Source organism: Calliopsis andreniformis, chromosome 8, assembly GCF_051401765.1.
Source record: "Calliopsis andreniformis isolate RMS-2024a chromosome 8, iyCalAndr_principal, whole genome shotgun sequence".
NCBI classification, from domain to species: Eukaryota; Metazoa; Arthropoda; class Insecta; order Hymenoptera; family Andrenidae; genus Calliopsis; species Calliopsis andreniformis.
This window is the reverse complement of record NC_135069.1, coordinates 5,316,932-5,332,054: the sequence shown is the minus strand read 5'-3', so window position 1 is coordinate 5,332,054 and position 15,123 is coordinate 5,316,932. Positions and strand designations below refer to the sequence as shown.

The window sequence follows — 15,123 nt, the reverse complement described above, 5'->3', positions numbered from 1 at the left end:
TATGTAGCTTTTAATAATACGAGGATGTTCGTTTATGGTGAAATATGCCCCCCAAACCTGTATTAGAAATAATTCACGTGTGAATACGCCATTCTAGTGCAGAAATCGAACAAAAATGAAGACTTTAGGAATTCGGAATTGAAAAACTTTTTCAACCCAAATATTAAAAAATTCTTGCTTTTGAGCTATGAAAAATTTCAATTATTACTCAAATTCCAAATAAAAATTTTTCTACACAATCAGAGCACTCGCACGGAAGCTTGCACAATAAATCCGAGGATTTCCCTCGCAATCCTGACTCCACCCTCTATCGTGAACGTTTCCCTCTTTGACTCACTGCCCTCACGCCCTTTTAATCCCCCGATAAAGCCACCAGCATCCCTGATAATTCACGCGGAAGTGTTATTCCAGGTTCCCTCTTAAAAGCACTAAAAAGCTCAAAGAATAATTCGGAAGTACGAACGCGTAAGGGATTAACTGCACCTTTGTTTCTAATTCTTGCAGCCTGCACAGACGATGAGTACTATTGCGAGGACGCGACCTGCATCGCGAAGGACCTGCAGTGCAATGGGAGGGTCAATTGCCGCCTCCGAGGGGACGAAGACGACCAGACGTGCAACGTAAGTGAGGGAACCTTCTTACACAGCAACTGAATCCAATACAGCCCTATCTAAGATCGCTAAATGTTTCCCGATTTCCTCCCACGAGTCATTTGCTCCCTCCTGACCACTCTGCTTCGTTCCCTCTGCTTGGCGTCCTTTTAGGCGACGCTTTTCCCGCTATCAGTTAATAAGCAAACTTAGGCGACACAGAGATTGTTGCTGTGCGCGAAAGTGTGAACTTCGAAACGCTCTCGGCAACTTTGAGAAACTTGTTGCAGAGGCGACAAAGTGGTGCCTTAATGAGATCTTCCGCGTCTTGTAACTCCTTCGAGTAACAAATTCGCTCGGGGAGGGGTTCTATAAGACAGGCTACTTCAAAAAGGAGATCCAGGGAAAGAGTACTCCCTTTGGGGGTTCAGCGGCGAGGAAAATCCTTCGGGAACCTGAACGCTGCAACTTATTACCGAAACAAGCAAACGGGGAACGCAGTATTTCACGAGTAATGCGACACGACCCCGCAGCGGTCGGTCCCCTGTTCCCCGCCGCAATGTCATCGTTTCCTGGTTGGAATTATCCGGGTTTCTCATTTCTTAGTGCCAAACCCTGGGACACGGTGCATGCAGCGCTCGCAAGAATGGTGGCACGTCGCCTAGACTTAATCGCTTTCCACCCTTTTGCTCTCGCTCCGCCTGCTCCAGGAGCTAATTAATTTATTCGAGGTTGGGTTTCCCATCCAAAGTCGAATCGCTGTCTTCTTGCTATATTTAATGCGCTAGGTCGCGGATTCCCGAGTAATCCAGTAATAAGACGTGTCGTCGTTCTCTCGTTAATGTCAGTTGCAAGGTTCACAATATGTTCAGAGTAGACCAGGTGTAATGTTACAAGCTGACGTGGGAAGCTGGAGATGGAGAGAAATTCTGTTCAAATGATGCTAGGCTGGGGTGATATGGGAGATTGCACTGTTCCTTTCGGAGGAGTGGGAAAATATGGCATCGTAGGTTTTGCTAATTTTAGGCAGACCTTTTGCAGACATTGTTACGTATTATACTACGTGCCAGATAATTGCCGAAGCTATAAATAGGAAGATGATACAGGTACATCGACCGTAATTTACAATTAATCCAAGTTTATGGTTTCGGCGCAAAGTTTCGGTCTCTTTATATGAAAGCAAGAGTGCTTTGATTAAAATATAAAACGGCCAAAACTTTGCGTCGAAACTATAAAATTGAATTAGCTACCAATGTGGCTAGTATATAAAGTGATGATTATTAAAGTTGGTGTGTTATTTCTTACTTATTCAGTTCCCATTCTTTGCTTGAAATTTAGCAATTCATATTAACTATAATTAACTACAACAATTTCGGTATATTTAGGTATCACGCATACAAATATTTGCATGCTCAACCAATAGTACATACTTTCAGCAACGTTGCAATGTTATCTGCCACTACCGTAATTATATTGCCTCATAATTTCCCAACAAGGTAGCAACGGTACGCGGAATCAAACTCAGCCAAATTACGTTACGAGGCTAAATAATGTTAGCGTCGAGAGTTCAAAGAGCGCGTCGTATTATCCACGAGAGTTATTAGCAACTAAAATTCATCGTTCCACGAATTCCAGGAGGGTCAATATCCACTAATACTTCGCGAGCTCTTGATTGCTTCCATTCGGAGTCCTCCTTCTTCGCAGGAAACCGCGGAGATCCGCTCTGCACAGGCATGCAACCCTAACACGGACTTAATATCCTCTCGCCTCTGTGCCCTGTCCCTCTGTCCTCTCTTACACTCGGTTAATTAATTTATTCTGGAGTTGCTTTCGTCGGTCGTTCCGTTTCCCTGACCTCCGAGTCCGCGGTTTCGTGATATCCTAGTGCGTACAGACTCCCCGCGCTGGATCCAGTTTCCGGTTCCTGGGAGGGGCGCGAAATAGCGCGCGCCTCTAGCAACCTACCAGAACAAACCGCCCCTAGCACGACGGCATCATGGTACAGACAGAATATTAATTTAACGACGAATAACGCCGACGATACGCTGTCGTTCGATCGCGTGCTTATTTCTGCGTATGTCTCTGCTTTGTGATGCCGTCTGCCAGAGAGGAATCGATTTCTTACTAGTAGCTTCTTAGTCGACACTTAAGTGATGGGGCACTTTATATGAGACACTTGAATTATAGGTTTTTAAAGTCTCAATTTTCTAATTTACGAATATCAGGCTTCTGAATTTTCTAATATTCCTACTTCAGAGATATTCGTACATTTAAATTTTTAAATAAGAGATTACAGTATATTTACTGAATTTTATACTGAAATATTTGAATCTGAGATTATGTATGTCTTTAAATATTTTAATCCTAAAATTTTCACACCCCTGAAAAATGAAAACATATAAAGCTACCTTTATTATTAAAGTTGCATACATTATTAAGCAAATGTAGAAGGGGCTAACATATTCGATTCTACCAACAACAAAAGATTCATTACGAATTAAGCCGCACTCTCTGAAAGCTACTCTCCGTAGATCGATTCCCTGTTCAGCTTGTATCGCTGCGTCGGTTCGTTAATCGAATCTGCAACGTCGGGGATTGTGATCTGATTAATATCTCCGTCAGTATTTCCATGAGAAACGATAATGCAAAGGAACCGTTCCCTGAGATAAGACTCTTCGGTAAATTAACTTACAATATTATTCGTTCCTTGCGTCGCACAGGAAAAAGGAATATCATCGAGTGGCTCGTTAAGGCTCGGTGGAAGAAACAGAAGGTAGAACCCTTCTCTCCACCAAGTCAAATGTCGAGATTAAGAGAAGTAGCCGCGAATAGAGTTCAACCAGCGCTCCGAGCAAAGAGAAAGAAAGCTCTCGTTCCGACTGGAAAAACGGGACTCTTTGTGGTTACTCGCCCAGTAATATCCATCTGTAAGATCAGGAGTTTCTTCTCTCTGGGCAACGAGGTTTAATGCTGAGGCTACCCGCGAGAAAGACGGCCCAAGGACTTCTTTGTGGCCCGTGCGATTTATCAGAGACAAAAGCTGTCCTCCTGCTCTATTTTTGGTCATCCAGCACTCTCCAGAGACGAGCGTGAAAATCGTTGTAAACTGCCCCGATTCTCGCGGAAGAAACAGCCGTTTTCACCGCCATTTTTAATGCACCACTTGTCGCGACGCTTTCCCAAACCTACGCCCACCTGTGTTCGATCTACTTGCAAAATTCATCGTCTGCGCTCCGCGATAAGCAAACACGAAGGGGTGGCATTGTGAACTTCATCCAATAACGCTACATCCGATTTCTAATTCCACTCTCTAAGATTGCTTCCATACGAAGGGTATATTAAATTCCAGGACTCGTTCAATGCCTACGCGCCGAGAATACCGCGTTACTGTATCGATAACTTTATCGACTTTCCGCTGTGAACGTTCTACATGAATATATCTCGTCTGACGCGTGGAATCGACGTCAGGGTCGCATCCATTGTAGAACTTCCCTCTGTCGTGGGTACACGAGGTGACGCGAGGGCTGACGTGGAAATGCGAAAAAAGGACGTCGATGCCAGGAGCTTCTTTAATTCCAGTTGCTGTGCAGAGAATTACGCTGGAAATGTTTTTTGCAGGTGAAACTTTAAGTGGAGAGTGCTTTCTGCGAGGCAGTCGGCGTAATATGTTTGAACGTTTAAAATTTATTCGACACTGTTGGAAGGAACCTCGTCTAAGGGAAACTTTGTTAACTTTGACTAAGGGAGAACTGAAAATTACAAGAAACCAGGCACGCTATGACCAACTCAGGAAAATATTAACGAGAGATGAATGACTAGTCAGAGAGGTGGAACTCGTGTTCGAGGAACAGTCTAGAAGCCTGTAGTAAATTCAGCGTGGAAATAGCAGCTAGGAAAATTGTAAGGCAGCTGTCACTGGCGCACAAAATTAATTAAAATCCTAAAAGAGTCCTCCCAACCAGAAATAAAAAATTGTGGCCCCTGTTTACGAACCAACCATGGCTTCATCTTCTTGCTCCCGTTCACTGCGTCCCTTATTTCTGTTCGGTCTTTCAGTATCTAGCTGACCGAGTCTCATGACTGTAATAAAGCGCGAGAAGATTGTACGATAGCGGTTGCGGTCCTACTCGCATGGGAGCATGACCACGAAATTGACAGAGGGGACAGAATGCTGGAAACCACCAAATGGGGACGTGTAACACCATACGTGAAATAGAAAATTTCCTAAAATTCTGGGATAGATTAATGAAAAAGGGCAATCAATGTTTCTGTATAAAATTTTGAACATGAACATCAGATCTAACAGAGTTCTACAGTATTTCTCCCAATTTCCTGAAAATTAAAAATTTCTTTGAGAATCTCTCCACCTTAAATCTCGTCAAATCAGTAAACCAGAGATCAATCTTCACAAATTTCCAAAGCGTATAAATTTAGGTTGGCTCTGAATAAAATTCTCACCCATATTGGGAGATCACTCGCATTTAACGATCGTCCCACGTTATCAATTCCCAAGTTATGGACAGTTACCCCGGTCGTTATCTTCTCGAGTCGATCGTAAGCATCAAAGTCGAACGCATGATTTGACCGATTCTCGGTCGCCTGGCGTCTGCATCTGCTCTTGTTGGCCTCGACCTACCTCGCAGAGGTATCGATTTCACAGTGATTCATTTCCGAGACTTCGAAATAATTATATGAAAGGAGTATTCTCTAATTATCCACCCTCGTAATCTCGCTCGTGGCAAGGTAGATCAGTAATCGAGAACATAACAAAACTCCTTTTGTGTATTCGTTACTTCCACGTTAATGAGATGTTCTTCATCGTCTCAAGTTCGCGACTAATTATTTCTTTTCTCGACCGAACAGAGGAGACCCTCGCTGGACTGTCATTAATTTCACACGCTCGTGAATCTACGTTTTCAGTGATCTGGGTCAGAGACTGGACCAACCCCCGCGTCGGGCGATCCTCATTCGTCTTTGAGGATGCTCGAGGCGTTTGTGGAAGAAAAGGCTGATAGGGCTGACGATAGAGACCGTGTGAAACAGAATTTCTTCCTGTCGACGTGGGTGTACTGATAAGAGGCGACTAGGATACAGAAAAATGACCCGGGTCCTCCACCCTCCACGAAATCCTCCTCGACCATGTATGAAGCAATAAACTCGAAAAACAAACATTTATTCCTAGCAAGGAGGTATAAAATCAGTCTTTCAACCATTGGAATTTCATCTCACACGCAACCAGTTTTATAACTATGAGGAATTCTATCGAACACTACTAGAATATGTCATATAATACGATACCTTCAGATTCTATGGAACTGCTGTTGAACATAAATCCGATACGATGGGAGGTAAATATTTTCCGTGCCCACATGACTCGCGAGATTGCTTAAAAGGACTCCCATTGATCTAACAGCAAATAGAAAAGAACGATGGACAGCATGTCGGTCGTACTTATTGAGTAAAAGGTTCGACGTCCTGAATTCAAAGAGTTGGATGGGAAAAAAGATAACAGAAATCTAAATTGAACAAGTGTATCGTTTTCCATGATGTATCAGTTCCATTGAGAGCGAATAGGCAAGGGAGAAAATAGAAGTCCTGATAAACTATTAATCTTAATAACTGGACATATCTCGCGAACTTCTACATCCAAATCTCCTTCGATCGCGACTGCAGTGTCGAAACGAAACGAATACCGATATAATAAAAAAATATGGAATAAATTCGTTTTCGATTGCAATGGATTGCTTGGAACGTAACCCTTTCCCAGTGGATGCACTAACCACTTGAAAAACCTGTTTTTCCAGCGACTTCGATAAACACGTGGAACGTCTATCGAAGTGTGCTCGACCATATAAGCATAACAATAAACCTCTGGTGCTCGTGGGAGTAGAAAGAAACGTTTCGAATTCCTCAACCTGCGCTTATTCTCCTCTCGTCTACCCCTTCTACTTACCCTCCCGCGCACACGCTAATAAGTACAAGTTTCCTGTGGAAAATATAAGCTTCCAAGGCACGGAAACTGAACCACAGAGTAAAGGAAAAGTTGAAACTCAGCAAAGATGTCTACATTGTTAATTATATCGCGAAATAGACTCATTATGCGTCATTGTTCTTATCACTTCTATCCCTGGATAAATTGCACACTGTAGCGCTTTAAATCTGGAAGCATGTTTATCCTATTGAAAATTCCAAAGTTTGACGAAATGCATGGACTTCCTAGAATTTTTTTCGGAGATGCTTTTTACAGGAACATAAAGTGGGAACAATCCCCTTTAATTTATAGCAAAGATTAAGTCCCTGCGATTTTTTTTCACAAAGTTACAGGACTTCAAAGTAACCCCTACATTTTCGTCATGTCTTGGGACAACCCGATGTGCTGTAAAATGCAAGGGTTACTTTGAAGTGCTGTAACTCCGCGAAAAAAAATCGCAGGAAGCTGATCTTTTTTTTTGAAATAAAGGCAAAGGTTCCAGTTTTATGCTTCCTTAAACGGAATCTCCGATAAAAATTTTCCCAAGTCTCTGCATTCCGTTAAAGTTGGCAATCTTCAGTACGGCAAATTGCAAAATTTGATAAAATGCAGGGACCCGTAAAAATTTTTTTTGGAAATGCCGTTCAGCGTGTCATATAGTGTGAACCTTCCCCTTCAATCTAAAAAAAAGATCAAGTCCTTGCGATTTTTTTTCGCAAAGTTACAGCGCTTTAAAGTAACCCTTGCATTTTTGCCATATATTGACACTATGTCATGCAGTATCAAAATGCAAGGGTTACTTTGAAGTGCTGTAACTCCGCGAGAAAAAATCGTCGCGACTTGATTCTCTTTTTAAATTAAAGAGCAAGGTCCCTACTTGACGCTACTACGAACAATATTCCCGAAAAAAATTTTATCGGATCCGTGTAGTTTGTCAAACTTTGCAATTTGCCGTGTTAAAAATTCTCATATTTGATGGGATGCAGAGACTTGGGAAAATTTTTTTCGGAGAAACGACTTACAGGAGTATAAAGTTGGAACTTTGCTCTTTAATCTAGAAAAAGAGTCAAGTCGATACCATTTTTTCTCGCGGAGTTACAGCACTTCAAAGTAACCCTTGCATTTTGATACTTCATGACATAGTGCCAATATATGGCAAAAATGCAAGGGTTACTTTAAAACGCTGTAACTTTGCGAAAAAAAATCGAATCGACTTGACTCTTTTTCTAGATTAAAGAGCAAAGTTCCAACTTTATACTCCTGTAAGTCGTTTCTCCGAAAAAAATTTTCCCAAGTCTGTGCATCCCAGCAAAGTTGAGAATTTTTAACACGGCAAATTGCAAAGTTTGACAAACTACACGGATCCGACAAAATTTTTTTCGGGAATATTGTTCATAGTGGCATCAAATAGGGACCTTCCTCTTTAATTTAGAAAAAGAATGAAGTCGATACGATTTTTTTTCGCGGAGTTACAGCACTTCAAAGTAACCCTTGCATTTTGATACTTCATGACATAGTGCCAATATATGGCAAAAATGCAAGGGTTACTTTAAAACGCTGTAACTTTGTGAAAAAAAATCGTATCGACTTGATTATTTTTTCAAAATAAAGGTGAAGGACGGAACTATATGCTTCCCTAAACGGCATACTCGAAAAAAAATCTAGGAAGTCCGTGAATTTCGTCAAAGTTTAGAATTTTCAATACGATAAACATGCCTCCAGATTTAAGGCGCTACAGTAGTGCAGGTGCGCTTAATGGAAAATCGATGCATAGTATCTTATAGTCAAGACTTCAGGTCGTAATTTGAAAAAAAGATCATGATCCTACGATGATTTTTCGCGAAGTTATCGTCAGTCGAAGTTAGTCGATTTTTGCTCAAAACTTTTCTGAACGATAATTTTGCTGCCCAGTGTATATTTCAGAAGAATGGTAAATATTAATGATTTAATTTTAATCTATGAATATTTAGTTATGAACTAGCTACACATATCATAAATATCCATGAACGATTCTCGAAACTGCCTGACAAGCTTCATCCGCCAGTTATTCTTCCTAAAATATTGGTGTCCTATCTTGCAAAAAGCAACTATTTCCATTATTTTTGTTCCCGATCATGAAAACCCCGTCCCTGAGCCAGAGCATTTTCGAATTAAGCCCTCAACGAAATGTGCTCGCGACACTCTCTATTCCCACCGTTCTGTTACAACACGAAACAAAATATTGGACGACACACGAGAACAGCGACAAAAAGATAAGAACGAAAGTAAAGAGTTAATTGCATGCATTCAATGTTTCCATTACACTAGAAATCAGCCAAGAACTTTTTTTATAGAGAATGCCCGGCAACAGGTGTCAGAAATTTAAAGAAGTAATTCTATATGTTAAAATAAGAATAAAATTAAGATTCACGAAACTGTGTTTAATGCTTTGAAGAAGTGAACGACTAAAGCCTGAAATCTGTCTGACTTAGTGTTTTATTTTACTGACATCACTGCGCCTAATTTGACTGATGCGCGCTGGCAGTAGAATAAGCCCATAAGTCAGACATATTCCTCTCTTCTTATTTTGGCATCTAAAGTCACTCCTTAAAGATTCTGACACCTGTTGTCAAAGATTCTGTACATGGAGGAACACTATGTAACTAGGGTGTGTAAATTTTAGTCGGACGTTTAACCTTGTAATTATGTAACCTGATAAATGTGATAACAGAAACGCCTAAGGGCTGAAAGGATGAAATTCGACAGTCTACGTTATGTGCAACTTCTCGTATCGCGTTACCGTAACTGTTCCAACTGAGTGTGCACTTTGAGACCCAGTGTCAATAGCAGCTACAAAGTTCGGCACATCAGGGTTGGTGATTGGTCAAATACAAGGGGTAGCATTTCGTCAACACTTTGTGTCGGTATTGTCGGTGTTGCCTTTCGTCTCGCCTGATAAAGTATTACTATTGATAGTACTGTAACTCTACTGAGTAGTCTATTTGTCTGACTGATCAAAGAGATCGATGCAGTACCTGCAGGTTAAACCAAAGAAATGGAATTGCTATTAGAAATTATTGCCAAAGTGACTAATAGCATTAAACTCTGTTTAAATGTTAGGAAAATTCATACATGCAAAATTTGGAAGCACTCGAGAGTTTGAAAATTTAGCCACAGTGGTGCATCGAAAATTTCCAATTTTTCTGGAATTAATAAAGGATTTATCACCATCTTTTTTATCTTACAGCAAAAGAAATCACGGTTGATCGACTCCCAGCATATCGTCATAATCCTCATCGTCTTCTCTCTGATCCTGTTCGGCATGAGCTTCGCCTTCGTCTTCAACTGCATTCGAAAACTGATCCGGGATCATCGAATCATCCGGGTAAGTGTGTTGCTTCCGCAGTCACCTGGAACAAAGATACACTGAGTGGTTAAAAATATCGCTAAAGTAAAATTTATCCCACTATATCAATGCTTTTATCCTATCATAGCCTGAGGCTGCAATAAAAATATTCAATTGCATACTATTCCGTGTTCACTTTACAATCCACTCACTACTCTTCCAACGAAACACAATTGAAATTGAATTTCAACACTGAAGTCTGCAAAGAAATACACAGAGGCATTGGATGCAGAAAAGGAATCACAAAATGCTCGAAGCTTTTTAGATTTTGCGTGCCCATGCAAGACAAACCCTGGAAATTCGATTACTAGTTGAACGTATGGGTTTTCGATTCGGTTCACAGCGCAGGGCTTGTCACGTATGTGGCTAACGTCCACGAAGCACTGGGGAGATAACGTACAATAGGAAATGAGCCCACGGTTCGTTTCACCCGTTCACGAAAAACGAAATGTGGGAAAACGCCATGAGCGGCGTAGGAGTAACTTAAATGGAATGAAAATTAATTTCGAATGAACGGTCAGGTTTCAAAAGCGGCAACCGCTCGTGGGAGAATACAGAGCTTCGCTAAACTTTGCTCGTTAATATTATAAAGAGATATAATCGGGTTTGTATAGTATCTACATTTTTCCACAGTACGTGCTGCCTGATGGAGGCGCCATTTTTCCCACGAGAAAAGAAACGAGCGAAACGAACTCGAAGTATTTAGTAGTAAAAGCAGCAACGACCCTCAATAATTTAAACCCTCCACCGACAAGTATCATACACCGTGTTGCACATTCAGTTAAATTTAATCATCGGTACGTCATTCGCAAAGATCCTCGAAGCGCGGAACGAGGAGAAATTCAGCGCTGAAAAAATGTTGAAAAATTCGTGAGCATGTTGAGTCGTTTACAGTAATTACGCAGACGGTGGACTGTTACAGCAGTCTCTGACTTCTGTGCGCTGTTCGAGCTTCAATATTTACCCAGCTAATTGAAAGAACCCGTTTGTATTTCCCCAGGAGCACATCAGACAGTCTAGGGAGAATCGATTAGACGAACTCGGTCGAAAGGCGACGCCCTGTCCGATCTCCTCCTCCAGGACAGACATCAGAGATCGGGGCAGCGAGTCGCCCAGCCTGGAGGTGGTCCCAAGCAAGGAGCTCTTACCACCGACAACCCTAATTTCGCACGAGTACACGAAGGAGCTCGTGTTGGAGATGAGCTATGGCACGAAGGACATAAACGATATCCACCAGAGCAACAACGTCAGCAACGCCACGCAGGAGCGCCTGCAAGAGACGAGCGAGGAGCCAGAAATGCGAGACAACTCCTGCCAGACTAGAGAAAGTCTCTTCGAACCTAGACTATCCGACGCCTCGATGCCTCTAGGCTTCACGACCTTCGGGGTCAGAGGACCCAGCTCGCAGAACGGGACCAACCACATGCACCATCATCGCCACCACCATCTCCACCACCATCAATCTTCAACACAGTCACGCCAGAGCTCTGTGCCTTTGCAGCATAGCACATCCTCCGAGCACACCTCCCAATGCTCAGGCTGCAGCCCAGCATCGAGGGGTCGGGATGGCAGCATGGGCATCTGTCCCAAGCACAACCCAATCCCTGCCCCGCCAGGCTGGTCCAGCCACGAAGTCACCTACTCAGCGCACCAGGGCTCCTCTTACCCTGAGCCTCCAGAGTATCCATCGTACCAGAGGTTCCAGAGCCCCAAACCCAGCAGGGAGAACAGTGCCTACCACGAGTCCCCTAAGTTGACGAGACAAGGGACAATCGGTTCTGGCGAGAGATACGGCAGCTCCATTTACGGGTCAGGACTTCCATCGAGCAACACCCCGAGCTCCCAGCACTCCAGCACGCCCAAGTGTCCTCAGCAGGCGACGCCCGAGCAGAGGTACAGGGCGGAGGCCGTGATCGAGGTCGACCAGAGGCGACCTTTCAGTATAGAGAGCACGAAGAGCGCGCCAGACGTGATCGCGACGCACTGACGCCGGGGTCCTGGGGATTGGGAGCCCTACAAGAGACGCCATCCCCGTCAAACCGTCGATCAGCTGTCGAAGCGAGGCGAAGGAGGCAAGGTGACCGTGGCGACGCAGAGCTCTCTGGACGACGACGCCTCGACCAGCTCGACGCTCGAGGCGAACTCGTGCTCTTGATCCACGCACACGATCGATCGGCCTGGCCAATTGGACTGCTCGGATCAGGACGATCGGAGGTCCCCGAAGCTCGCGCGGGACGCCATTCGGGGCTCCGAGGCACCGAGCTCCCTTGGAACAGCCAAGCGTAACGACGTCCCATTATCGAGGCCGATGGAAGTCGCTGGAATAAGAGAGACTCGTCTGAACGATATCGCTGAAATCAGCAGGACAAAATCGAGCGACGTATCCGCTCGGAGGGAGTCGTCGACGGACGCAGGGACGTTACTCGGTGACGTGATCTTGCAGACGACTAGACGCGACGGAAGAGAGTCGATGGACAGGGTTCTATTGTCGGAGACGCTGCGAGGGAACGCAGCGTTGAAGATGAACGATTTGCCGATCCTGAGGCCCCCTGAAGCATTCAGGGCGCCGATTTTCCGGTGCAAGGCGCCGACCCTGGCCTGGCAGCACTGTGGCTGTCCTTCCCACTCTCATCTGCCGCCGCGGAAGTCCTCGGTTGTCTGGAGTGCCTTGAAACGCTACAACCAGGAGCCTTTCTATCGCACCTGGCCCAATAGGGCTGTTAGGAGGTTCGTTCGACCATCGAGGAGGACTGTGGGCACTCAGAGCTCGTTGGATCGATCGCGATCGTCCCTGGGAGGTCTTCGTTGCGTCGTCAGGTCGATCGATATGACCGAGAGGTCGATGGACCTGGAGATCGGTGCCACTATACCTTTCTAGTGTTTGCTTCCGAACCGAAGTGTTCTCTTTTTTCAAGCGGCTGGACCGGAGGGTCTTCTACACGGGATGAGGATCGTGTTATTGTTAATCTTCGAGGTTGTTATCGCTTCGAGAGAATGTTTTCCTGCAATGTATGTTCGTTTATGGATTATGTTATGTTGGAGGGTCTTGTTGCAGCTATCGCCCTCGCTGGCAGCGCGAGGATTGTTGTTGGCCAGGTGCACGTGAAATGTCGCTTCCCTTGAATGGCTTTCTGGGATTGTATGGCTTGCTTTGGAACTTCGTTTGGTAATAGAACGTTGGGGGTGTGAGTTGCTAAGTTTACTATAACAGTTACGATTGTTTCCCTGGGGTAACAGTCACACGCTATGTCCCTACCACTGTTTCGTTAAACCACGAGTTTAAATATTTAGAAAATTCTAAAACTGTTACATTTAAAAATTTTCATATATTCAAGTTTTCAGATTTAACGATTTTTAACTTTTTCAATTACTCGAACCTTTCCATTTTCACATTCTCGCATATTGAAACGCCAGAGAAGCGACATTCACACGAGCAATATACACAGTTTATAATACACACACCCTTGGTTGTAACCTAACTATGTCTAAACGAACGCTTGTTAGCAAAATACAACCTATATTTAGCTAAGGAACGAACGGAAATCGTGGAAATAATATTCATTTCGCGCCATTTTCAACGTTCGCATCGCGTCGATCGTACTACTTAAAACGACCGACTTACCATAATCCTGACCACTTCGACCATAAGTTTTCATTGACTACTGCAGCGCCATTGATCACTGAATGGTCACTGACACTGCGAAAATGATCCTCTGAGATGAAACTCGCGTTTTATGAACACAACTACGATAATAATTTCCTTATACACTCGTCTTGGGGGAAGAAAACTACGCCGAACGAAAAGCAAACATATCGTATGGAGACGCGCTTTCTTCTGTTCGGTAAGTGCACATGACCCACAGATGGGTCATGAGGGCTCTATAGTCGTAGATTGAGAATCGATATCGAAGTGATCGCGCGTATTACGGCGAAGGAAAATCGAAAGTGGATGGTTTCGAAAATTGTTGAAAGTCAGCCGTCGATTACTTTCGCCAACTAGATTCCGTACGCGATATACTGACATCCCACTTGGTGAGCGATTAATATTCAGGTCGAACTTAATGTAACCAGTTTTGTACATGAATTATCGGTATATACGCTTAAGCGTAATGAACTGGGGGTCATAGTATTACAGAAACACGTGAATTTAAAATCCCGTGTTCTTTCCTTGCGAATAATTCTGCGTTTCGATGCCCATGTACGCGGATATTAAAGTCTATATTTCAGATGTATTTAAATACAGCTGTGCTGCTATAATAACGTATCCGTATTTTCAAATATAAATACAAATAATAGAGCACTGTTAATTAAATTTTGTTGAGGGGAATTATACTGACGTTTATTAAAATTACCCGAAACCTGGAAATCCATAAGTGTGTTTTATTCTACAAATTACTTGAATCAATATTAGGATACTCTAGTAATACAAATTACAGCAATTAAAATACGAATACGATAATACTCATGTACACATGGATTTAAGTACCTGTGAAATGAAGATATAGAGACCACTAATGAATGCAGAACCGCGTACTGAAGATTACTCGCATTAAAATAGAAGCAGGTTTAATACACCTGTACTCGTGTATTTAATTACACGTAAATAGAGACCTCTAGCATGAACAAACCATAGCTTAATCCAGCGATTGTTACATTGCCAAAGGAAACGAATTACGAATCCTCCTGAAAAATAAAACATTCACAAAACGAGTGAATCGTGACTGTTGTCAGCCCTTTCTCATTCCACGTTCAAAAAGGCCCTTCAGAAATGTCACAATCGCTCAATTGAGCCACGCGACACTACGATATTAGGCGAATTATTTTTCCACGGTGTTTTCACTGATAGTCGAAGGATGCAAACATAAGTATTTCAGCATACTCGGTCAGGAGGGTCGAAAGAATGCATTTATGACGTATGTTACTCACGATCGATCGTCGCCGTTTCATCAGAGCACAAAGATCGTCTCGATGACAGAAAGTATCCCAACCGACCTCTCAGCTACCGATTAATTTCTCTGCCGCGGGATCCGCGTGACAGCGGGGGCTCATCTTCGTCATCAATTCGATACACGTACTCCGATAGCTTGAAATCGCGCGTGTGCACGTTCCATTGGTTAATCGATTGAATCGTTCGTTGCTTTTCGCCCAGAGGAGTTCGTCGATCGATCGAGCGGAAA

General features: G+C 43.4%; 1 protein-coding gene across 1 annotated transcript in view; it reads left to right on the top strand.

Annotated features, from left to right (window-relative positions):
* Positions 1-12,052, top strand: part of Neto (Neuropilin and tolloid-like) — a 120,436-nt gene extending 108,384 nt beyond the window's left edge. The window contains exons 7-9 of the mRNA XM_076383028.1: positions 505-620; positions 9,788-9,925; positions 10,947-12,052. Of these exons, the coding sequence (XP_076239143.1) occupies positions 505-620; positions 9,788-9,925; positions 10,947-11,933 (1,241 nt within the window). The 3' untranslated portion in view covers positions 11,934-12,052. The remainder of the gene's footprint in view (positions 1-504; positions 621-9,787; positions 9,926-10,946) is intronic.
* The last annotated feature ends 3,071 nt before the right edge of the window (positions 12,053-15,123 follow it).